General features: G+C 43.1%; 1 protein-coding gene across 5 annotated transcripts in view; it reads left to right on the plus strand.

The window, feature by feature from the left end:
• The window catches only part of SCML4 (Scm polycomb group protein like 4), a 77,253-nt gene extending 53,684 nt beyond the window's left edge, over positions 1–23,569 (plus strand). For all 5 annotated transcript variants that reach the window (XM_074537995.1, XM_074537996.1, XM_074537997.1 and 2 more), the window contains exons 7-8: positions 6,971–7,116; positions 11,388–23,569. In XM_074537995.1, the coding sequence (XP_074394096.1) occupies positions 6,971–7,116; positions 11,388–11,513 (272 nt within the window). In that variant the 3' untranslated portion in view covers positions 11,514–23,569. The remainder of the gene's footprint in view (positions 1–6,970; positions 7,117–11,387) is intronic.
• Positions 23,570–25,416: the final 1,847 nt, after the last annotated feature.

A 25,416-nucleotide genomic window follows, 5' to 3' on the forward strand; every position in this document is an offset into this window, starting at 1 on the left:
TCCCTTGGAAGCTTCCATTGATTCTGCATATTCTTGCTTGGAAGCCATTCCAGAGCCTCTTTCTAGTATCCTTTGCTTAATCTTTACTTAATTCTTTCACATTCCTCACCTCCCCAACATCTGTATTATTTCTTGTTCCTGAACTTTCACTATTTAATATTTTAGAACATCATTCTTCTGAAATAGGTATTACAAGTATTTCCCCCTGTGTTTATTTGTTTATCTAAGTTTGCCTTCTTAGATATTCAATACCCACCCAAAACTATCACTGACTTTGCTATTGTTTTCACACACTTGCTTCCCTGGTTTAGCCCTGTGTTAGCCTATTATAGAGACCACAGATAAGTGTTTGGTTCTCATAATTATCTCATTCTTTACTTACAGAGTCAACTTTAATCAAAGCAAAGTGGATAGTACAGAAATACTCTGCAAACAGTTTGTAAAAGTTTGTTACTAGGTGGGAACTGTTGGCCTTAGTTACAAAGCAAAGGAAATGAAAAGCCATTTTCTTTCAGATCTTGTTCAGTGCCTCTCAGAGTGGCATAATCAGGTGTTGGGAAAACAAGAGACTCACTTTGCAGGGGATTCATTTACCCCTCTCCCACCACTTCCTTAGAGCCTCCTAACAGAACTGGGACCCTTTCACCAAGCTTTATAGTTGGCAGCTGTGAGGAGCCAAGATTTAACAATGTTGATAATTATTTGCCTTAAAAATCTTGATCATTCTGGGATCAGTCATTATCTCTTTGTAGCACAAATGAAGAGCCAGGGCAGTTCAGAGCAAAGGTTTGTCTAGCCACACATCTTGTCTGCAGCAGGAAACAGCAGCGTGCCCCGAGGAAAGCGACAAATGCAGAGATGGTGGCACATCCCTCTCTGCCTTCAGTAATTTGTGGCACAAAGATTGACCACCTCAGCCAGACGTGGTAGATTCATACATAGTAACCCTCCACAGATTTTTTTCCTCTGGATCACTTTGTGACTTACTGAATACTTTGTGAATTTTCAGAATACACAGAACTTCTGTGCCTAAGAATGTGTTGTGTGGAGAAAACCCTTGGTACCAGGGGACAGAAACTATGTTCAAGGGACTGAAGCTTAAAATCAGAGCTTCTTAAGCTTGTTCTGCTCCATTGCTTTCCCTTTTTGTTTTAGACTTTGAATGTCACTGTTTCCCAGTCTTGGCCAATGTTTTGTGAAACCTCCACGTAGTGCCGAGCAGGAAGCTAAAATTCAGGAGACACCTCCATCCCTCTTTTCATGACTTCCCACAAAATCTGCAGTCTTTACAAAATAGAAGGCTGACAAAGGGCTCATGTTTTTTTCCAGAACTAGATCAACAAAAAAGTCATCGAGTGGTCATGCAATAGGCTTTACAGGTTCCTGTATTTCTCTGGCTTAAAACCACTAAAAGCACTTTGAGGAGCAAAGAGGGAGAGATTGGTTTTGAACCAGGCATCCATGACATGAGTGCCTCTGAAGCAGTCACAAGTGACTTGAAACTGCTATATATACTACCTGGGGTTAACAGAACTCATCCCAAAACAGCTTAGTAATTTTTATTACTGACAATCATTTGACACTTGCAAAGCCTAGTTCCTCTGAGGTCTCTGGGTCATTTGGCCAGCTCAACACTAAAGGCTTCCTAAAACAGAAATGCATGCAGTGACCATCATTAAAATGGTTTTGGATTCATTTATGTTGTTGGGGTTTTCCTAATTTTTAGGCATTTATTAGTCCTGATATCACCCATTATAGATTAGGGTCTACCATGGGTGATAGAGTAGAGGTAGGGGGTAGGGTTTGCCTACATGCAAACCCATACAGGGTTTGCTGCCAAGGTCCCTAACAATCCATGCATGTGTTTTTCTTCTTTCTAGGCATAATTTATATGTTGCTGAATCATAAGTAAGGAAAAATGAGTAAGTGGAGCATGTCAGTCTTTGTTCTTATCCTCTTCAGTTTGTATACTTCTGAGGCAGAGATGGGCTTATTAAAAAGAGGAAGAATTTATCTCTGAAACCTCAAACCAATCCTGTTTATTTATGGATAGTTTTGAAAAATAGCTTGCCTTATTTATCATGGTGGGCAAATATCATGGAAAAAGCCATAATCATAAAACATATCTCAGTGCATAGCAGAACATGTCTTTCAAGCGGAATGGATGAGATTAAACCTCAAAGCTCTCATTAATGCGATCGGAAGCTTGATGCCTAATTCTCCTTGATTATGCTAAAAAATTCTGAAAAAAAAAGATGTAAAAAAAATCTCATTTCAGAAAGCCAGTTGGGGCTGCAAACAGATAAACATGCACTTTCCTGTCATCATTTGCCAAATTGAGGCTTTTAAATTAGGGAAGGAATGGTCAAGGACATCATAAACCTTTCCAAGCTTGCTTACATAACAGACAAAGCCTTTATCCCAAGTATGAAGAATTGTGTATTCAACCACAATATAATAACCTTAACCTCACCCTGTAGCTTGTTATTTTTATGGAGATTTTATTATCCAGTATTAGCAGTTAATTATTTTCACCTGAGGGTCTTTGTGAAAGTGGCAGTCCTGCTTATTAGTACACATATTTCCTGAAAACACTGGGGGCATGGGAGTTGAAATTTCTCTTTTTCCAGAATAATGCTGCAAGCAGCTCATTGGGGGCAGATCCATCACTGCCCCAAGGCAGAGGAGCTGCTGATGGCATTGTGAGCCTCAGCACTGTATTCAGCAAATACAGCCTGCTTGCTAATTTTTGAGGACATTTCAGTCTGAAAGTTTCAGTGCTTCCAGCGGGCTGCGTTTTTGTTTCACCTACAAAAGGGAGGCAAAGCAAGAAAAGCCTGGATAAATATTTGATATCCATGTCTCGTGCAGGTGGACACTGGCTGCTCCTGGCGATGCAGCATCCCCGCACAGTGCTGCCCGCGGGAGCGGCTGCCACCCCGTGGGACAGGGACTTGCTGGGACACCTTGCAAGGCAGAGGGCACCAGGCAGGTGGTGCCCGACAGGTCCTGCCAGCGCTGGCCAGTGCAAGCAGGTGTGCTGAGCCTGGTCTTCTTTGCAGAGCTCTCTGCTGATCGGGGCTTGTCAACACCCTGCCCTGCCCCAAACAGCCTGTAGTTGTGTTCTCCCAGTCCCCTGCTTGTCTGATGCATCTCTTCTCCTGCTTGGTGTTCCCTAGATTTTTAGAAAAGTATCTTAAAGCCTTCCTCCTTTCCTTGTTTGTAGTGGAGGGTGGTTTGTTTTTTAAAATAATTCCCATTTCTCTGTACCTTTGAGGGTCTGCTACTTCTGCTTAGTTTCAGTAGATCTGCTACTCCTTATTATCTGCTCCAGTGCAATCAGAGAGAACCTTTTAAAATTTCATTCCCACCCCCTTCCCCTGAGGCAAAGAAATCATTTAGGCCTGCAGCAATATTAAAGTTCATCTGTCACTCCCTTTCCACTCTTATCTATCAATGACTGTATTCCCTCTGGGCTCTGTTTGTTTGCCAAGAACATATTTAGGGAGTCTGTTATTTGTCTTTCCTTCTTTTGCAGGTTTAACTCCATTTTAGCATTTTATTTCCTTGTCATGCCTCTGCAGCCATTTGGCTGTTGGCTCTGTCTCCATTCTCCTTCTCAGGAGGGTCCAGAGGTTAGAGATGAGTTGCAGAGAAAAGTGTGGGGTGAAAACTCAGACTGAGCCAGGCCACCTCTTTCTCCCAGCTTCTCTCAACTTTTGCCACTGACCTAGTAGTTCCAGCTGTTTCTGTGTGGGCAATGGTCTTGACTGGGATGCCTGGAGATGTTCCCCTGCAGAGGAACCTCTTCACTGTCCTTCCCCAATATCGTTTGAGGCAGGAGGGGAAAGTGCTTCCCTCTGATTACCTAAATTTCCATATCTCATTCCATTAATTTGACAAATTTTTGCCACCTGTCAAAAACAGGAAATTGGATTTGACCTAGATTATGATCTCTAAAAATAATTATTGGTCGCAAGCACTCCCATCTCTTTGTAATCTGAGTATTCATTATCATCTTGATTAATTCTGATGACAGGATGGCATAGGATACCCAGGAGACATGAGACTTCCTCATTTATCTAATTCTTAGGTTAAAGTGTGAATACCTTCAGATATGAAAAGAATGTATAGCACTTGCCCTGCCGCCATCAAACACTTTTGTGCTTCATATAATCTTTCACCAAAGTGATGCTATTGAAAGACACCCCATGCCTTTGTGTAGACATGAAATGATCTATTTTCATTTGTAAATTGAGAAATTAAATTCAGATGGGTAAACTACAAAATTAAAAAGCCAAATAAATTAATCAGCAAAATAAATTATAAAATATATGGAAAAACAGATTGTTTCCAGACTCATCAGCTAGAACCTGACATTTTGCTGTAAACTGGGGGTATCTCAGTTTTATTAATAACATTTAAAGGTAGCTCCTTTCACACAAGTAAATTAACACACCTTAATTCATGAAAAAGCAGTAAAGAATCCAAAACTTGATACTAGGTAGGTACATAAAGTATTTTAAGAATTAGTATTGACACATAATGGTTGTTTGTATATTATGATATTATACTATCCCTCAGGCATGGATTTGAAAGGGTTATCTTCACCTGCTAGGGTCTTGAAGAGTTCTAGTCATGCAGTCTCTTTAGAAAGGTCATTTATATATTTGTCTTTCAGAAATCACATTTATGCTATTGATTGCTAGATTGCAAAGGAGTGAATAGATTCCCCCTGTCATTTCAACCTTTTCTTCTCATCCCCCTTCCTTTTATTACAGATACTTCCAATACCTGTGAAGGCTCCCAGCAGCACTTGGGGCTCTCTGCTCCCCTTTGCCCTTTCCTGGGCGGGTTGCAGGCAGGAGTCAGTGGGCTGCAGGCTGCCCTTTCTGTTCCTGGTGTAAATCCCAGGCTAAGTCCTCTGGGCTTTCCTTACATTTATACAAATTAAAGGGAAAAAAATTCTCTCCTCAATAGTGACACATTTACCCTGACCACGTTGTGGCAGTAGCAGAGAAACTTCTGCAGTCTTTTTTTCACAGCCAAACCTTTCTCTCCTCCCCCTATTTTCTGACTAATTTGCAAAAGCCTGGTCTTTTTCCTGACCTTAGGTTTGAGGTGATGGAGCGCCCAATGCCTCCACACATCAGCTCTCATCCAAACCATCGACTGACCATGGAGGGGAGAAATACCCCTGTGCCTCCAAGACAAGTCCCAGTTCTCCCACTTGTCCCTGACGGAATTCCTCATTGTTACTGATGATCCAGGGGTTGGCCAAGACTACCCTGTTCGTTGTTTTGCACTCTCTGTCTTCATTGTTTCATGCCGAAGGCTCCAGATGGTGTCTGTACCGTTGTGTATTGCATTTATTCTGTGAGCAGAGCCCAGGGTCACCTGAGTCCATGCAAACACTGGTCCTTGCTGTCTAATTAAAAGGACCTGCGACTGTTTCTTGTCCTTTGTATCCAGAACAGTGACTTAGCAAATGAGAGTGCAATTATCATTATATTTACATCTCATCTCATTATGAAAACCATCAACCAGATTTGCACATTCATAGCACTGCTGCTTTCTGGAGTTCATTCTGAGTAACTGCAAATATACCTCGTTACATTACACTGTAGGATGAGCATGGTGGCAAGGGAAAAAGGACAAATATGCACATAAACTCATTATTGAGTGTATATGGACAGAGTCTCAGCTAATATAAATCACCAGAGCTCTATTGAAGTCAATGGAATGACAATCTACACAAGTCCCAAACTCACATTTACTCACATGCGTTAGGACTGAGTCATGCATGGAGATTCTCACGCATCTCATCTGTCTTTGTAAGCTCAGTGTTTCTCTGGAGAGCTCATCCCTTCTCTCCTCAGCAGTTGGGATTGCCTCCTGGCTACTTGGGGCATTTCCAGGCTCTAGTTTAGGTGTCTGTGATCTCCCCCTACACACAGTCTTCTGTGTGATTTCTGGTATTCTGCAGAGTGTACTTGCTTTCCATTTGCACTTCTCTCATTAAAAACTGGGCTTTGACAGAAAGAGATGAGCAGATGTGAGCAAGTAACATTTAATGCATCTGTGTGCTGCTGCCTGCTAATGCAAAGTTTGCTTGGTGTGGATATAAACAAATGGAAACAGTTTTCCTATAGCCTAGCATAATATAGTTCTTGTTGTAAGAAGCAGGATAAGAGGGGGTACAAATTATATTCAGGTGGAGATTGAGATTTATAATTCTGCAGAGACTAAGAATAAAAACATAAATGCACTTTCATGCCAATGTGCCTTTATTCACTTGATTTAAAGCTACAGCAAGCTGAAGTCGCCTTAAATCATGGAGGGGTTATACCATTAAAAAGTCACATGTGCAATGTTCATCCTCACATGTTTTAGTAACTTCCCAAATTGGCATTCACTGGGGACCATCAGCTCTGTGAGAGTCTAAGATTAGGATGATACGGACTGAAACCTTCGGCTAAGCTCTAAAAGAAGTATGAATATCTGAATGCAAATTAAAAACCCTGTTTGCTAAATCCTGATTTTATCCTCTAGCCTTCACATTCAATGGCAAACTCCTTTGTTTAGTGCTGAAGAACTTTTCTCTCCAGGTGTGAGTGTAGTGTCTTCTTGGGCCAAGATCCCTGCTGCTGCAGATCAGACAGCAGGGGCAGCTTGGTTTAAGAGCCTGGCAGCTGGCACATTTTTCCTTCTCCAGCAGGGATCTAAGGGTTTCATGTTTTTTAACACAATTCACCAGCTGGGATCATGTCCTCCAATAAGCAATCAGATTGGAAACTCCTGCAAGGCCCCTTTTTCCCCTATGCCACCATCTCAGGCCAGTACTTGCACTCAGAGAGCCAATGTCCAGGGCTGCAGTGAGGCTGCCAAAGCCCTGCACACTCACAATCCCAAATTGAGGAAACCTCTGCATGCCATTGTAATGCACTGTTGTGGGCTTTTTGTACCGTAGCCTCAAGTCCTTCACCTGACCGACAAGATGCAGCTCGGCCATCAAGCAAGAATCCTTTGACCTGGACGGTGGAGGATGTGGTGTGGTTTGTGAAGGATGCAGACCCTCAAGCTTTAGGCCCTCACGTGGAGCTCTTCAGAAAACACGTATGTAGAAGGCTACCCTTACCACCTCTAGGTAATTTAAGTCACAAGGGAGAGCCAGCACATGTCACACACAGCCCCTCAGCTGCCTTGGGCTTCCTCAACCAGGTTGAATGCAGGGCCTGGCCAGGAGTTCAGCACCTCTGGAGGGTTTGGGCTGAAGAAATTTCACTTATTCCTTGAGATGGTGTTAAACACTGGGATGGGCTAGATCATTGTAGGTCCCTTCCAACTGAAACAGTTCTATTCTATTCTATTCTATTCTATTCTATTCTATTCTATTCTATTCCATTCCATTCCATTCCATTCCATTCCATTCCACTCCACTCCACTCCACTCCATTCCACTCTATTCCATTCCATATTTTGTGCTATATTATGCTACTCTATTCATTTATACTTCAATGGGGAACAGTGTCTTTAGAAAATGCTCACTGTTTATTCCCAGCTACTCCAGCATAAATTGTTTCTATGCCAAGTCTTAGAGAAAGCACTGAGGATCTGGTGCTCATTTTTCATTGTCAGATTGGCACAAAAAAGCCTCGTTTCAATGACAATTTTTTTCCCAGGATATATATGATTCTTCTCTGAAGAGCATTTTTATGTGTCTCTAGATATTTAGCAGGAGAAACCCAAAACAGCCAATATTTTAATCTTTTCCCCCTCAGTATTATGTAACTACATAACCAAATTTAACATACCTGCTGACTCTCTAGAGGATATGATAGTTGCTTTTGTGAGGATAACCTCCAGTGATGGAAATTTTATTATCCTTAATTTGTAAAGGGGAGACTTGTCTGATCTGGAGTTTCTTGTTCTGCTGCTGTATATGGACTTGACACCGATATATCTATTAGCATTTTTTGCCTTCCCCATCTCTCCTTAATCAATTCAGTCTGGCTATGAAAAATGGATTTTACCCTAGAAGTGACTTGTTTGTGTTTGGCTGGGGGTCATAAGTTTTCATGTAAGTGCCTGGACCTAGGTCTGAATGAGAATTGCTCCCCAGCCTTTAGTGCTGACCAGCACCCCCAGTGCTGCAGAGACAGCAAGAGGGCTTGATCCTTCCTTGACCCTGTGCCAGCAGAGACAAGTGAGGCTGTGGAGCTGCAGATGAGAGCTGAGGGGTGAGAGCTGAGGGAGGTAAATGCACTTCCAGCTACACTCTGCCTCCAGGGCTTCCAGATACAGGAGAGGAGGTGGCTGAGGGGCAGCTGGAAATGAAGGTGACCAGAGGTCCTGGTGTCTGCTCACCCTAGGAAGGTATTGGGGCCATCTGCCATTCTGTAGGCAGGTCTGTGGGATGAGAACAGCAGCATGCACAGCGGTGTAGGGCCAAATGTACAGGTTAGGTGCTGGCCTGCTTTTCCTGCCTTCTGCCTTATAAGCTGATAATGAAAGCATGGCCTATGTTGGTCATGTGGGCAACCAGGCAGATAAACAAGCCACCTTCAGATTTGAAGGAACTTGCTATAAAATGAGTTTCTGACAATATCAGAAGGGGCTGTGCATCAAGAGAAAATCTTCATGCAAGAGAGTGAGAATTTAGATGGTCTGAGGCATACAGGTACATCCCAAAGGGAAAACCCCCAACTTTTAAAGTTTTTATTGTAAATATGGAGAGTGCAAAAGCACTAATTTTGTCGAGTTCCCATTTGTAGCAAAGTGAGCTTTTATGTAGCAGCAGGGCCTGGGAACGCTCCAGGCAGTCATGGGCCAGCTGCACTGGAGAATGCCATGATACTGCAGCTGCTCTGCGACCAAAGAGATCAAGCTAAATTGCCACTAAAGACTGTCCCTGTCATCCTTTGTTGCACACCCAGCACCCATGGGCTCTACTTATCATTGGTTTCCTTGTAAAATATGCCATAGGTGTGAGAACCTGGGTATGATTGCCACACAACTCAATTCAATTACACCTTTGAGTTATATATATCCCTGCAATTTTTCAGCCTTCAAACCTCATCTGGATTAGCACAAAGACCCCAGGGGTGAGAGACAAGTGATTAGTCCATTAACCTCAGCCATATCTTCCTGTATGTTCAATCTTTCCATGGAGCAGGTGCATAATTTACTTAGAAGCACTCACTGTCATTGACAGTATTGCCCGAGATAGTTGCTTTGGCAGTCAGCTCATCTGAGCTGGGAGAGAGAGGCTGCTGGGACCAGCAGGAAGAAAACAGCTGGAGGATGTATCCTGAACATGGGCAGTGTGCTTCCCTACTGCTCTACCAGGCTATTTGGGTGTCAACCTCAGTCCTCAGAGCCAGCTCTTCCAGCCTGCAGCCCACATCCTTCACTGCCCCAAAAGGTGCTGCAGGATGTCCTGGCTCTGTCTGCACTTCCCACCAGGAGCAGAAGCTTTGCTTCTTGCCAAGACACCTGAGGAGCTCTGTCACAGGTAGCTCCTGAGAGTGTCCACTAAAGACTGAGAAATTTCCTGCACCTCCCATCAGCTGTTCCCTGCTCTGTGAGCAGGGCTGTGTGCCAAGGACAGCCAAGCTCATCACTGATGGAGCTCTTGGGCTCATGGAAGGGAGCCCCAGCCCTGGCCAGGGACCTTGCAGCGGCACCGTGTGAGATCCCATGGAGACTCCATCAGCAGGAAAGACTCGGCAGAAAGATAGGGGGAGGGAAATGGAGGAGGGGAAAGGCGGCCCTGATTGCACTGGATGTTTCCAGTTCCAGACCTGGTTCAAAATCTGCTGGTGCTAATGTACATGTGGGAACCACGTTATCAAACTCTTCTTTCTTAAAATTATTTTTAAAAGGGCTGACACAGTAATACTGTAAAGAAGTCAAGCCAAGAACCTGCACAGGGAAATGGCTAATATGGGCTATTTAATTGGATATGAATGCTCCCTCTGGCATACTATTGTCATGGAGTTTAATCTTGACCCCTACACAGTAATAATAATGGAAATAATAAAATGCTGAACTCAACATTTAGAAGCAGCTGCCTCCACACCTGACCCTTGACAGTGTTTTTACCCTATGGCACCACAGTTAAAGGAGTTCTTATTTTATTTCTTATGCAAATAGTAATTATATGTAACACTTATTCTCACTTTACATTAGCTTCCTTAAAATAATGGCAAGAAGAGCGGGGAGGTGGAGAGAATTTCTATTATGGATAGAGTGGGGGTTGCAAAATGAGGAGCATTAATTGATTGAGTTAATCAGAAAGTGACCTTAACTGCTCATCAGATAAATCACCTAGTGAATGGAATAATAATGATCAGGGCAAATTAGGATCCATAGCATTGCTTAATAAGTAGGCAATGGATCACAGTGGAAAGATCTGGCCATCAAAACCTTAGAACACAATGTAGACAGCGTTGGTGTGTGTGTATCTGTGTATGTCTATGCACACACACAGCACTTGTGATGTTTTAGCTCTGACATTCCAAGTGTGTAAATGTGCTGGAAGCTGTGGGAATAGGCAGTATTTTTTGGCAGATCCACAGATAGAGTCAGGAAAAACCAGACAGGCTTTGGGTCCAAGGAAGAACAGAAGAGCTGAAACCATGGGTCTACAGCCCATAGTAAAGGAGAGTCTGTTTTACGTTGGGTTCAGGCTTCTTTTGCAGTAGTACTTCATGATTTCAAAAGGTTTTCAAGCCAACAGTTCTGAGATAAACAGCTGAGCTTGGTGGCAATTTCCTCCATTTACATGAGGGTTAAATTAAAATCTAGCAAATTTAATAATAAATGCAATTAAATAAGCAAGTTATTACTGTCTTGAATCTGAGAAAAAAACACATATATATATATGCGCACATGCACGTATACCATATACTTGCAACACTGGGTATAAGTGTACTGGGCATATGTGAAACCCACAAATAGCTGGGGACAAAACTGAAACTGAGATCCAGAGGTGTTCTCTTAGCAGTTTAATATGATTACATCCTTCGCTGTCTCCATCATTCATACCTTTCTCTCAAGGCTGACTGGCTTTTCTCAGAATTGCACTTAGAGCAGCACTGACTTTAAAAAATTCTACTTTTAATTGCAAAATAAATTGAAAACCTAAACTAATCTTATAGTTTCTTGAAGAATAAAAAGTAACATTTAATTAAACCTTCCTTCATGGCTTTCTCCTATCACATCTCAGATTTCAATTTTTTTAATGAAATTTCAAAATGCATGACATTTCAGGTAGCTCTGCCCTAAATGACACACTGTTTTTAATTCACCTTGTTTAATGTGTAAGGACACAGCACTTAAATGGGGGTTAACACATTTTGATTCTCTTCCTCTCTTTGAAACCAGGAAATTGATGGCAACGCTTTGTTACTGCTGAAAAGCGACATGATCATGAAATACCTGGGGCTGAAATTGGGACCAGCACTGAAACTCTGTTACCACATTGATAAGCTCAAGCAAGCTAAGTTCTAATAATTTCTTGAACAACAGAATCTGAGCTAAATCTAGATGGAAGACTAAAGGTAACGTTGCCTTACAGAAATGCATTCATTTGCAGATTGCTTTTCCTTCTTTTTTATCAAAGACTTTGTCTTTTTTAACATTTGTGCATTGTCACCTTTTTTTAATCCAATGGGATCTTTTTGGGCTGCTTTGTGTTAATAATTTGCCAAAAAGTATATAATTACAATAATTATTTTGTATCATTAATATTATTATGATTATAGTAAGTCCTATTTTTGTAACCAGAAGTGGGAAATCAAAACCAAACACAGCTGCAGCATATGCATAGGACTGCTGGAAGACAAACCAAGAGTCCCTCGCTTGCCGCCTCTGAGGAGTAATCGCTGACCTGCCTTGCCTGGGCACCAGCTCCACTCTCCATGCTCTACCCTAAAAAGGGCTGGAAAAGTGCAGCCTTTGGTCACCTTTTGTCCGATGGAAACTGCCCCGTGTCTTGCACTATCCGCAAAACTTGAACTATTCACTTAAAAAGGAACAAGAACAAAGAAAAGGGGGGGAGAAAAAAGAAGAAGAAGAAATCATTTTAGAAAGAGGGAGGGGAAGGCTTTTTCCCCAGCCGAAGAACTTTATCCCGCTAGAGGGAGCAGCCCTAGCAGGCTTGAGCTCTGATGCTGCGGTGCTCTGAGTCTGATGGGCTTCGACCGTCTTGACTCCTATCGAGCCCGTCCGTAAACACCGCCCAGGAATCGCGGGCTCCCAGCGGGATGCTCCTGCCGCCGTTTGCAGGTAATCCATTCAAGAGGAGCCCCAACGCAGGGAGCGTTTGTGGCAGGATGTGTCCCGTCTCGCAGAGGGTGGGGGGTAGGATGGATGGATGGATGGATGGATGGATGGATGGATGGATGGATGGATGGATGGATGGATGGATGGGTGGATGGATGGATGGGTGGATGGATGGGTGGATGGATGGATGGGTGGATGGATGGGTGGGTGGATGGATGGATGGATGGATGGATGGATGGATGGATGGATGGATGGATGGATGGCTCCCACGGTGTCTGGCACTCACATCTGTCAGCTCCGCTCCCCGAGCTGCCTGTCTGCCACACACACACTCTGCGCCACTCCTGGAGAAATCTGAATTCCTGCACTTGTTTTTGTTTGCATCTTTAAAAAACAAGGAAGCCGGTTGTGATTCTTCCTGCTGTGCGCTTTGCACAGGCCCAGGACAAATGCTGTAGGGTTGGTTCCTGACTGGGCTGTGGCTTTCAGTACACAGACAGATGTGTTGGACTTTCTGTCCCAAGTGAGTTAAAAATTCACTTCTGCCTCTTACACAAATCTAAAAGGTGCTTATTCACACTCCATGTAACTGAAGGGGACAAAACAGGTCTCAGGCTGAGAAATGTGTATGAATCTGTGGAATGAGTACGTCCTTGCTTTCATCCACAAAGGATGACTATGAAGGGACACATCCATACAAACCCTTAGTGCATGACAGGAGAGGTAGCAAGTGTTTGTAAGTCATGCAGGTGATTTTAGAGCTTGTTAGCTCAACTTTACTGAGAAACAGGGTCCTGATGGTATGCAAGATTGTTTGACCCTGTTTATGTAGAAAAGAATGTTACCAAAAATACCTCATGAAATAAAATTCAACTTGATGCATGTTGCTAGAGTAGAACTCCTACAAAAAGATACCCATTCAAAGACCTGCTCCTGGACATCCTTAAAAATAGGAGAAACCAAATCCTACAAGACTTTCACTAAACTCCTGGGGACTGGTCTCCTAATTCAAAAACTTGTCATAAATTTGCAGGATTGAATCTCTACAGGACTGACCAGCTTTCAGCAAATCCTCTCTGCATGCTGAAATACCCTAAATAGAAAGAGCTGAGGAACTGTGTTAAATGAAAAGTCATGTATGTCATTGAGTGACGTAATATAGGGAACCCTAAACGTGCCAATGCTTGTAATACAGCCCCCATCTACATCATTTTGTGTCTGTGGTATAAAGAATGGAAATCTCTTTGGTCAGCTGTCTGAGGCAGAGGTGACATTCCATCAACAGCAAACCTGTACAGATAATTTTTCACTCTTACATTCCCAAAACATGTAAAAATCTTGCTGTATTAGTAACATCTCCTTCAGAGAGTCCTCAAACAAACTTTTTTTCCCCTCATAATTACAAACTTAGATAACCTCTCTCCATTTCTCAAAATGGGATTTTAATTCTTTCACTTAAAACCCCACCTTGCTGTAATGTATCAGTAATCAGAGCTGGTTAGACTTTATCAGATGGCTTCAATGCTGGAAAATCCCACTTTGTCAAAATCAAAACTCTTCATAAAAGCATGTCACTTTCTAACATTAAATTCTATTTAACTGAAACTACAGCTTTCAGTAGTGTCAAAACATCATTTTGACATTTTGGAAGTAGAACATTTTTGTTCCAAGAATATTTTTGCATTTGATTGTGTTTTTCTGGAGGATCTGTAGCTTCACATTTTGTTCTGAGAGTGAGGGGGGAAAACCACAACCCACAGCTAGATTTTCCTCAGCAAGAAGCCTTCTGATTCTGTTCTGTGTCTCACCCCTGTTCTGAGTCTCACCCCTTCCCTCCACTCCCTGCCCCGACTCTGGATGTTACAGCTCAGGGGGCTGATCATACCAACACAGTGTGAAGAGACTCCGTGGTGGAAATGATGTTCATGCACGTGATTTAACATGCTGAGATGGTTTTCATGTAGGCACCTGACACACACAGTCAGTGGTGCCATCTCATTTGCTATCACACTTGTAGATACATCAAGGACCGTCCAGGCCATGATATTTAATGTTCTGTTTTTCACGGGGGAGGCAGTTAGTGGAGTCCTTTTACATGCAAGTAATGCTTATGACAAAATTTCCTCATTGCATGGTGTTGTTTTGTTTTATTTCACTTGAGAGGCAATTAGGAGACAAACATTATTGCAATCGCTGTAATATAGAAATTGTACCTAATTTTTGTCTTTCAAATCTTGTCAGAGAAGGTAATTAAGCAGCTCTGCTGTGCTGGGGGGGTCAGGCTGTCTCCTCAGAACAGGCACTAAAGAACCAGAGTATGCATGTCAGCTTCTTCTCCACTGGCTGCTGCTTTAAGCTTTGCCTGTAGAACTTACTTTGCTTGCTATTCCTTTCACAGCTCTCCCTTCAGACTGTAGCCAGCCAGTTGTATTTTTTAACTGTTCCCAACAGGTGGGTGGATGTGTGATACCTTTAAAAGCAACACATGTGCCTCTTTTCTTCTTCTAAGCACTTGTATTTGGATCAAAAGGCACTTTGGTTGCTCCAGGCAGTTTCAATTCTTTGTGAGCTTTCACTTTATTTTTATCCTTAAAAAAGCAAGCAGTTGAAGTCCAAGGACTTGGGGACCATTCCTCCCCTGCTTGAGCAGTGGTCACAGGGTATTGGGAGCACAGAGCCAGTGCTCTCTGGCAGATCATCTTCTTGAATCTCTCATGGCTGTCCAGCTCAGCCCCAGCTGCCAGAACTGGCCAGCCTCACTGCTTCCCATCCACCTGCCTCTTCTCCCGCACCAGCAAATGCCTCCCTCCCAGCCAGACCTAATTGCATTTCAAGAAATGCCTCTGGGAATGCCTCCACCTCTCTGAGCCCACTGCCTTGCTTGGCAGGCAGAGGAGAGCAGCAGCCTTTGCAGCGTCAGCAGCTTTGCTCAGCGTGATTCATGCAGGCAGGCACCCTTGGGACGGGCATGTAAAGCATCACTCTGGGCTGTTATTGGCCTTAAACTGATGGCTGGATTTCTATAGCTTGTCAGCAGTCTTCATGAGTTACACTTCATGCCTTTGTAAAGAACGGATGGCTGTGAGAGATTAAATGGAACATTATTAGCAAAACCAGCAATAATTAGCCAAACAACAAGAAAATGGCTGATAAAGTTTTTGTGTGGAAAGAATGCCGCTGTTGGATCAGCAGCAGGAGCACACACCCTCCTCCTCTGAAGCCTGGTCCTGGCTGCAGCGCCCCTGGGTGGCCATTCCTCTCACTCTGGCACAGCCACCCCATGGCTCATTCCTGCCCATGGATGCAGCACCCCCCATCACTGGCTGCATTGTTTGGGGGCTGAGCAATATCAGGGAGGAGTCTGTCAGCTCTCACTGCCCCAAAACATACTCAAAACTCTCAGTTAATTAGTTAGTGCCTTCTTTATTTGCCTGCCTACTCTTTTCATTTGAATAGCTTCTGTCTGAAAGAAAGACACCACAAGGGAGATCCCCAGGTCCTTCAAGCAGCCTGTGAATGACCCTTCAGCTCACCCCACAGAGGGGCATCTCCATGGTCAGACATCTGCCTGGATACAACTGATCCTCCCTCTGCACCAGAAAGGGAGGCAAGAATTAAATGCCCCCTTCTTCTTAATTAAAATTAAATGCTTTTCAGGTCCTTCCCCTCTCCGACCTACAGCCTCCTTCCACAGAGCCAGTTTCTCACTTCTTCCCAAAGCAGCAAGGAGGGAGACAGGGGAGGTGCCAGAAAGGACTGAAAGGACTGCCGGCTGCTGGCTGATCCAGCAAGACAGCAGGCATGGAAGGACCAAAATCAGCTGCTCCCCTGGTTTGAAACTGGCTTGGCTGGATAGAGGGGTCATGCCCAGGGATTTGGTCTGGGGGATTTTCCTGTCAGATACATGCAGGTTACACCCCAATGTTTCAGTCTGCACCTTCAGTCATTGCACATTCAGTCTGTTGCAGTGTGGATTTTGTCTCCAAATCCACCTTCTTGAGCTTGTGTTAGGGAACTGCTCTGCTGGCACAGGCTGCTTCCACACGAGCAGGCTTGGGGTTGCTAGGGAAGAAAGTCATAACAAGCACATTGAAGGTAAAAATTCAGGGATACAGCAGGTCAGCAAGATCCTCCTTCCCTTTCCAGGCACTTCTGTGGGCAGAACTTTACTCAGCAGCTCCACTATGGGGCAGAATGTGTTGATTTTTGGCTGAGGTAAAGTTAAAACATGACACCCACGCACCTTGCCACAGGCAACTGGGTCATATGGAGCCATAGGGATTTTCCTACTTTCACCAAGAATATGGTCCTAAATTCACATACCTTTACCAGAGAAGGCAAGCATGTAGCTGCACACACTGCCTCTGATGCCTTGGAGAAGTTGCATGCTGTTCTCCAATCCATGCTTCCTTCATGGACAATTGGAATTCGATTCCCTTGGAAATCTAAAATTTTCCTTGAGAAAGAATCACTTTTATTCACTGCCATGAGTTAAATATCATGGAAACATGACTGCTAACAATTTGCTTCACATAATTTGTACTAATGCTAATAAGCAACAGCTGCAACACTTCCTGTTGTAAATTCTTTTGTGGTTGCAGCGGAATTATCACATCTGTACTTCACAAATCCGATAGACTCCAGCACAGCTTGCTCATTCTGGCCCCAGCTCCAGCAAATCCCTGTGCCTCAGAAGTGCAGCTACAGAAAGATGTATTTACAGTCTCTGTCTCCCTTCGTTCCCAAAGCCTCTGCTCCCCACCAGGTACCTGGAGCAAGAGGGGTTGGGGCTGGGGGGGATGTGGCAGCCTGGGGGTCAGCCAGTGCGTGCATGGTGTGGTTGGAGCAGATTGCTTTCAGCAAAGATGTCATTGACCAGCCAGGTTTACTGCAGTTCAAGCAGACAGGTTTTGGTCAGAGGCTAAGTACAGGAGAAAAGTGATTTATTAAAGAAAAAGAAAGAAATATGAGTGTGCAATACCCTGCCACCATAAGACTTAAGCTGAAATCCAAGAATCCTTCAACTGTAATCTAAAGAAAAATGTTTCTCTCACTCAAGACTCTAAATAAAGCATGTTAGGCCAAACCCAGGTCCCACTGAGGTCTGCAAAAGTTTTTCTATTGAATTCATAAGACTGGGGCTTGGCTCACAAAGCAGGTCAAGCTTCAGCCATATCCCATAGTAACCAGAGCCTAACAAGCTATTCCATGCTCTCTTACAAAGAGCAGAGACCGCTGCTGGCCAGCCCCCTCTCCCCTGCTCCCAGGAGAGCTGCTAGCTCGCTGGAACAGAGTTCTTCCAGCTGCACCTCTACCTGACCCCAACACCTTCTCCTGTTAGCTTTGCATTTTAGCTATGAGTTTCATGGAAGGTGGTTTGGGTTTTCCACTTTGGAGCAAACCAAAGACCATGCCCCGAGGATTTCAGCTGTGCCACTAGGCAGAAACTTGCACTGACTCGAACATGACTGTACTGGGAGATTTCCACATGTTCCTGAGGCGAAGGCTGAGGTGGAATTTAAAAATAAAACTTTTCAAAATGAGTCTCAGTGACCCATAACTTTTGGCTCCTTCAGCATCCACCACACTTCATCATACTTCAAATGGTCAAGTCTCTTGGTAGCGCCATAATTGGACAGGAATAGCTCAAAGAGCTTCAGAAGAGACTCCATCTCTGACTACAGAGTCTTGCTCCTCTTGCTCCATGGGCAGCTGCCAAAAAGCAGTGTTTGGGGAGAATGTGTGTCTGTGGGTTGCTCAGAGAGGCTTGCCTGGCTGCATAGAGAGGCTGTGAAGTGAGTGAAATAATGGAAGGACAGAGCATCTAGGAAGGAGGGGCTTTTAAAAATGGGAAAGCCCCCGGCTTCCCTGGGGTTCCCAGGGAGTTTGTGCCCTGTCTCCAGGCAGCCCTGTCTGTACTGAACTTGCCCTGCATAGCACAGCATGTCTTTATTACCCAGTGTCTTCCCTTGGTGTTGTATAAAAGTGGGATCATGCTGCCCTTTGAGAGTGCAACCAACTCCATTTTGTCAGACATCTCTAAAAGAATGAAGAGTAGCACAAATCTGAAGTCCAAGTGGTACAGGAATGAGGACATTTCAGGGTGGGGCAGTTTCACAGGTTTCAGTGTCTTCCAGCTGAAATGTAGAAGGAGAGAAAAATAACTTCTGAATTGAAGTGAATGCAAGCTAGTGAAAGACTAGTGATTAATATCATCCCTCACTTTCATGGTTTCCTGTTTTATGGCCCTGAACATTTGCTGTAGTGGCAGTGCAGTGAATTGATCAGCATGTCCAGGTTCCACTCAGACCAAATGACTGTCTCTAAAAACTGTCTTCTTCATGGTTCTTCTAATATGCCATAGCATCCAGAAAGTTTCTGATCAGCTTGGTAAGCGTCAGTATTTAAAGAAAAACATATCTTTTTTCCTTTTTTTTTATTTTTTAATCTTGTGGCACAAAACTTCAGAAATCAGCTATAGCCACAGCTGTGTAGCAGGTCAACATGCCCAGCTTTTCATTTTATGCCTCTCAGAAACCTAGCAGTAAAAAATCTTTTGCTTACTCTATCTATGTACATACAAGTAGCCAACCTATATTCCAGTCTTCCACTGACCCTGTAAAGAAGTGTTAACTATAGTAGAGTTATTGACACTCTAAATTTAGTAGGGTTGTTACACATTTTTATCAGTTTAAACAAAATCTGTATCTCATTTGATAGACCTGTCCTCTGACAATACTGAAATTTAAATGCAAGCTGTTTTGGCTGCTGTTATCAAAACTTGCCCTCAGTATTTGTGTCACAATGGCATGTAAGGATTGTGTCCAGTGCTGTGCAGGGATACTGTGAGGTGCTCAGCCTGTCTTGGAGACTTGACAGCTTCGTAGGGCAAAAGAAACAACCTAAGGAGAAGGGTTTCCTGGAGACAGATTTGTTTCCAATTGTAGATAAATGCTGAATAAATAGAAGTAAATGGCATGAATTTCCCACAATGATGTGAGTGGAAAATGGCATAACACTGAAAAAAATGAAGCAAAGCTTCCATGAAGGTGAACAGCATTGCCTCCTTCCCAACACTCTTAAGCCTGGCCTTTGGTGAAGCCAGGGATCCGAACCCAAGCCTCCTGGTTGAATCTAGTGCCTTACCCACCAGACCCTCTTCTCTCACTTTACTCTAGCTTTTCTCCCAGTGCTGTCCATATCTGTGTCCTCACACAGCCCTTAATTACATCCTTATGAATCTGAAAAATAACACCCATATGGGCCTTTAAAGGTCACTTAGTCCTTTGCCCTGCACTTATTCTTCTCCACCTCAGTCTTCCTCTCTTATCTAGTCTTTTCCCCTGGAGCTTCCCACCCCTTTCTGTTCCTGTCTTCTCATTGTAGTTAGTTTCATTTTTATCTCCCCAGTTCCATTCCTGCAGCATTTCTTCCTTTCCTTCCTTTCCCTCTCTCAGTAACCATGCATATGTCTCCTCCACCCTTGCCACAATTCCTTCCCTACCTTTTGGCTCTTCCCTGTTCTTCCATTTCCCCTCTCTCTAATTTTCTGCAACCCTTTCTTTCCTTTCAATCAAGGGTCCTTTACAGGATAATCTTGTACCAGTTTCTGTGACAGAAACTACCATGCACTGACATCTTTGAATTAGGTTGTCTGTACACTTTTTGACACACTCTTTATCTCATAGAAAAACTCTTCTGCTGCTTTCATTCAGCAGCATGAAAGGCACTTCTTGAGAATGGTCTTTAACTAGTTGGCTGATGACTATTTGCAATAAATATCTCATTAAAGGCTCAGCACTTTTATGAAGGATAAGTGCAGCTTCTCCCCCTAGCTTCCATCTTTTCCTGTGCCGCCTATTGATATTCAAGCTGCTAAAATTCTCCTTGTTCTGAAGAGTCCCTGTTACACTGCTCACTGGGATGAATCCTTGGCTCCCACCCTGTTGCTGATGGCCACATGGAGCAGGCTTGGACCTGTGAATGGCACACCATTAGGCAGGTGTGAGCACTGATGTGTACAGAGCCACCAGCATCGCTTCTCCAGGATTGGAGAAGGTCCAGCCTGCTTTCAGCCAGCATCACAAAGTTGGTTGAAAACAAGAGGTGCCCATTGCCAATGATAAGGGCAACGGAAGGTAGGAAAGAACCATCCAGTTGGAGGAAGAAGAGAAGTGATGTTGGCCAGCTGGAAGGTGGTGGTGGGATAGACAAAATCAGCAGTGAGGGAAGGCCATGCTTATATTGAGGATGGGAAAGAAATCTGTGTGGCAACTGGCATTTCAATATTTACAGCATCATCCTTCATACTGAAATATGTGCAACAGTGCAGGGCAGAGCATGCATGGGTGCACACAAGTGTGGGTTTACAGTAATGGCTGTAGCTTCTGCGGGGCTACTGCATACTTCTACCAGTAGGAATGAGATCAGATCTTGGCTCTGGGTCTCTGCTTCCAAACAGTGTGAAGGATGAGAGCAGAACAGTTTATATCCAGCTGGAAAGTGGCAACCTTAAATCAGGCCACAAAACAGAGCAACTCCTGCTCACAGTTTTTAATTTTTATTCTTTAAATGCTGCTCTGAGTTCTCTTCCAACTCCTCAGCATTAGCTTCCAGGGCTAGTGAAGCACGTACAGGGCTTTTTTTGATGTATGTAAGGCTATCAGTTTTTGTATTGCTAATTGGGCTCAAAGTGTCTTAGCTTTGATTTTTAATGTTCTGTAATTTGCTAGATAAGCCTCCATTTCTGCAGCAGTTGTATATGTAGGGCATCGTTCATCACATCTTGCAGATATTTTATAACATTGGAATTGTTTATATATCTACTAACCTTGAAAGGTGAATGACAGCTCTTTCCTGGTACTGTTCAACCTTAGGAGTAGATATTTTGCAACAGGCATCACATATCAAGTGATGATATAGTTATTTTAATTTTTTCAAGCATATGTAATATATGCTAGAGAGAGTCAAACCTGACTAGACAAGCAATTTGGCTACAATCAAGACTTCAAACTTGCATTCTGACACTCCCAAATTTATTACAGCCTATACTACTTAGGGTTGATAGGCACATCTTCACATCTCATATCATTAAAAAAACACATTTGTGACTGCTCTCATGCAAATCCCAAAGGAGATAACAGGAGCTTGTCCAGCACACGGCACAGGTTTCTTGTCAGTGACTGTTCTCATAACAGAGAAATCAGTGTGCATACAGTAGCTCACCAGGGTTCCTTCACCTGCCAGACTATATATTCAAAATAGAATGTAAATAACTAGATTTCCTATTTATTAAAAAATATGCTGTCATGATAAGATTATGGGCTTGAACGATGCTGACAACTCAATCAAACTATTCTATGATTCTGTTCTACGATTCTGTGACTCGATGTGAGGTGTGTAAGGCTGAGGATTTTCAAAAGTCCTTGGCTCAGATTGTCCCCCTCCTTTCACTGTCCTGTGTGGTTTTACTTGGCACTACCATGCTGCTGTCACCAGGCTCCTACTCTATTCTGGTGGCAAAAGGCAGCAAGGTTTATTTATTTATTTCTTTGTTTATTTACACTGGCAGTACAGCATTGTCAACAGCAGCCCCGTGGGCCATGACAGGAGCGATGCTGCCTGAGTGCCCCCTTGGAAAGAAAAGACCACATCAACTCCTCTCAGAGTTCTCCCACCCCTGTCCCCAGCCCATAGCACCACACAGCTTTACAGGGTGTTTGAGCGTGTAAATCTTCCTCGCTGTTTCTTTCCTGATGTTGGTATAAATCCAGATCATCAGTGCAAGGCTACCCATGGCACACTCACTGACAAGAGAGCAGTCAGGGTTTCTGTATTCATCTTTTACACATCTTTGCCTTGGTGCTGTTTTGTTTTGCTTTCTTTCAACGAGGAACAAGGAAGCATCTTAGCCTGTGAGCAGCTTCAAGGCCCCCATGCAGCAATGCAGTTCTGTGCCAGTCCATGCCAAGCCTGAACATTTGTATCATTGCCATAAGTCTTGAGCTTTGTCTCAAGCTGAATATTCAACATGCTGAATATAGGTAATTTCTGATTCTGGAAAGCCTAATGTCCACTCTGCCATCCGCTCATTTTACTTATCACCATATTTCAATGTTATTTTTCTCTTATTGTCAGGAGATAATAAACAATTTGGGTTGCTTAGATGCCTACATAGATTTAGATGCCTACAGCTGTTCTTAATACAAGCCTTCTCCATTTTTGACCAAAAAATCTTACTAAAGGTAACATACAGGATAAATTGTTAATTATGCCAGGATTACCATATGATTCTAACAGTCGTCAGGGATAAAACATCTGCCCCTTAGTTCCACTTATTGGAAAAACAATGCAAACCCTTTCATACTTTGCTGTTTCTCAGCTATCAAATCCTCCCTCAGTAACTAATCTCTAACAGTGAACATTGCATTATACTGGATAGTTTTGTATTCACTTTGCCAATATGCAGACCTGGGAGAGCTGAGGTAAAATGAATGTGGAACTTACAAGTGGGGATAACATGCCTGGAGTCCCAAACTAATACACTGTTTGTCATAATCCAAGAGTTTGGATTATGACAAACAGTGTATTAGTATTTCTCTCATCCTGCCTCAAAGGGTTTTTTGGAAGTGATTTGTCTTCAGCTGTGGAGGTGTGTGCCTTTCCACGTGTATGTACTTACTGGTCTGATGTATGTACACAGATATGCACCTGCCCACCATGAGTACACCTCATACATATTCATGCATCTGAGCCAAATAAAAACTTATTTTAGCATGTTCTGTATGGGTGGGACCAATATAGTCATTCTTTGTATGTACAGTGTTTCAGTACATGTGCAGCCATTTACCAAATATAGTGTCAAACTGTGGTTCTTTTTCTATTTCTTCAGACATTGTTCTTTATTAACTGCAATTTATACCCTCTAGTGGATTCTCTGTCACTATTTAGAGGCATGTTTCAATGTAGAGCTGTATATTGCCTGTTCCGTGTGCTTTATGATACTGTTTGCATCTTAAATAAGCTGAGTATTTCTGGTCTAAATGTTCTTAATTTTGTACCCTTAATTTTGTACAGAATTTTGCTTGGGTTTCACAAGTTGATGGAGTATGTTTAAGAATGTAGTATGGAAGGGGACCAGCTGTGATAAGGTAAAAAGGTCCTAAAATTTCAGATTTATGTTTCATAGAAAAAGCCAGTACTTTCTTTTACTATTGCAAAATTATTTCTGTATTTTTTAATAAAGAATTGGATTTACTTGGTTCTATGTATGTTTTCTCTAATAAACCTTATTTTTTAAATAAGGATCTTGGCTCAGTCTTTATGTATCTGCAACGTTCATTGTGTTCAACACAGAAAGCACTTTTACCTACTGTGCTCCCTGAGGCTGAGCTCTCCTAATGCCAGAATTACCTCCTCTTCTGCCCAGTGCAGAGCTAATCTCATATATTTATTCACCCTTCTCTGCTATGCAAACAAGAGATGGACACTGAGGTGCCAGCCTCTCAATAAATCCCCACTGTGATACATCAGCACCAATGCTCATTTGCAGGGCAAGCAGTTCCTTGGGTTCTCCACTGAATTAAGGCTGGGGTGTCAATTTGAGGCACACTCCTAATCCCTCAGGCTGCCTCTGCATGGGCATGCCTTGCTCTCATTTGTGTTGATGTAAATCTGAGGTGGCTCAGCTGAAGTCATTACAGTTATTCTGGATTTACACTGGGGAGAAAACAAGAGCAAGAGTTGTCCCAGGACCATAATATTTCAAGGTTGATCTGCCCCCTTTATACTCTAGCAGCTAGTGGAATACTCTAGCAATGTCTCAATAAAAAGCCTGAAAAACAGCCAAAAAACTCAGCTCAAATATCATTAAAAATCTTCTCCTAGAAAATAAGAAATGCTTTCCCTGTTACACAGAGTCAGCTCTAACTATCCAAGAAATACATTGCATTGGATGATTCCCCTCTTTTCTGTCCTTTAATTACATTTTCCTCCATGATGCTATCAAATCTACAGCCTGATGAAGTTTCCCTTGAAGTCAATTTGAAGCCATCCATGTCAGTGAAAGTGAGTACAGACCCTGGATAATAGTCTTTGGGTCCTATCTTCTTATTGCTCTCCCTAATCAGACAGAAATCAGATGCAAACACTAATGTTGCAGGAAAAGTAGATGAATCAGGACACCCCTTGATTTCATTGATTCTGGACTCTCTTTATGAATCCTGAATTTTAGGTAGACTTAAAAAAATGTTTTAAAGCTGTTTCTTCTTATGCTATCCCTTTGCAGGTTAAGACCAAAACCGAAGGCTTTTGAGTCACACAGCAACCCAGCTGCTGCTCAACCCCAGCTGTGGCTTGTGGCTGTGCTGCCATTCCAGGGGCAGTAGAAAGGGCAGGAAAGTACATATGCCAGTTCTGAGAGGCCAAAGGCCTTGGCAGAGTTGGCAGGAGGCCCTGGGCCAACTCCTGCTGATGGCCAGAGGTTCCTCTGCCTGGTATGGATGCTCATATTCTGAGTGAGTCACAGAATTAGGTCCCAGTTCATACAACAAGCATGACTTAAGCCGTGTATTTCCCTTGTGCCCTTAAACAATCAAGTGCAGCATTTTGGCTCTTCTGACAAGGAGAAATTTGCCTTTTTTCACCAGACAGTTCTTTTATCTCCAGGCTTTAAAGCCAGAAGAAAGTTTTCCTTCTGACTGAATATATTTAGAAGCTGTCTGAAGTCATTTAGAGCCTGGTTTCTGAGGTGAAGCAATTCAACTTCATCGCTGGTTTATGTGTCTGCAAAGGGCTCTGTGGCCTCAGTTTGAAGCTCAGACACAGCCTGTAATAAATAACGGGGGGAGGGAGAAAGGTCCTTCCTTTGATTATAAGAAGTGTATAGAGTAGACTGGACTTCAGGAAGCCAGCATTGATCTTGAAGATCACTGAATAACACAGGCCATGAGGCACTTTCATTTACTATTCTGTCTAAAGATCCCAGCTGGGCCTCACATCCCAGCTCCACGAGGAATCACACAAGGAAATAAGACATCAGCATTCCTGCCTTGCACAGCAAACAGACCATGATTTAGACTTTGGGCAATGGATGAATATATACATATATACACGTGTGTGTTTGTGTCTA

This window comes from Zonotrichia albicollis, chromosome 3 (genome assembly GCF_047830755.1).
Source record: "Zonotrichia albicollis isolate bZonAlb1 chromosome 3, bZonAlb1.hap1, whole genome shotgun sequence".
NCBI lineage: Eukaryota > Metazoa > Chordata > Aves > Passeriformes > Passerellidae > Zonotrichia > Zonotrichia albicollis.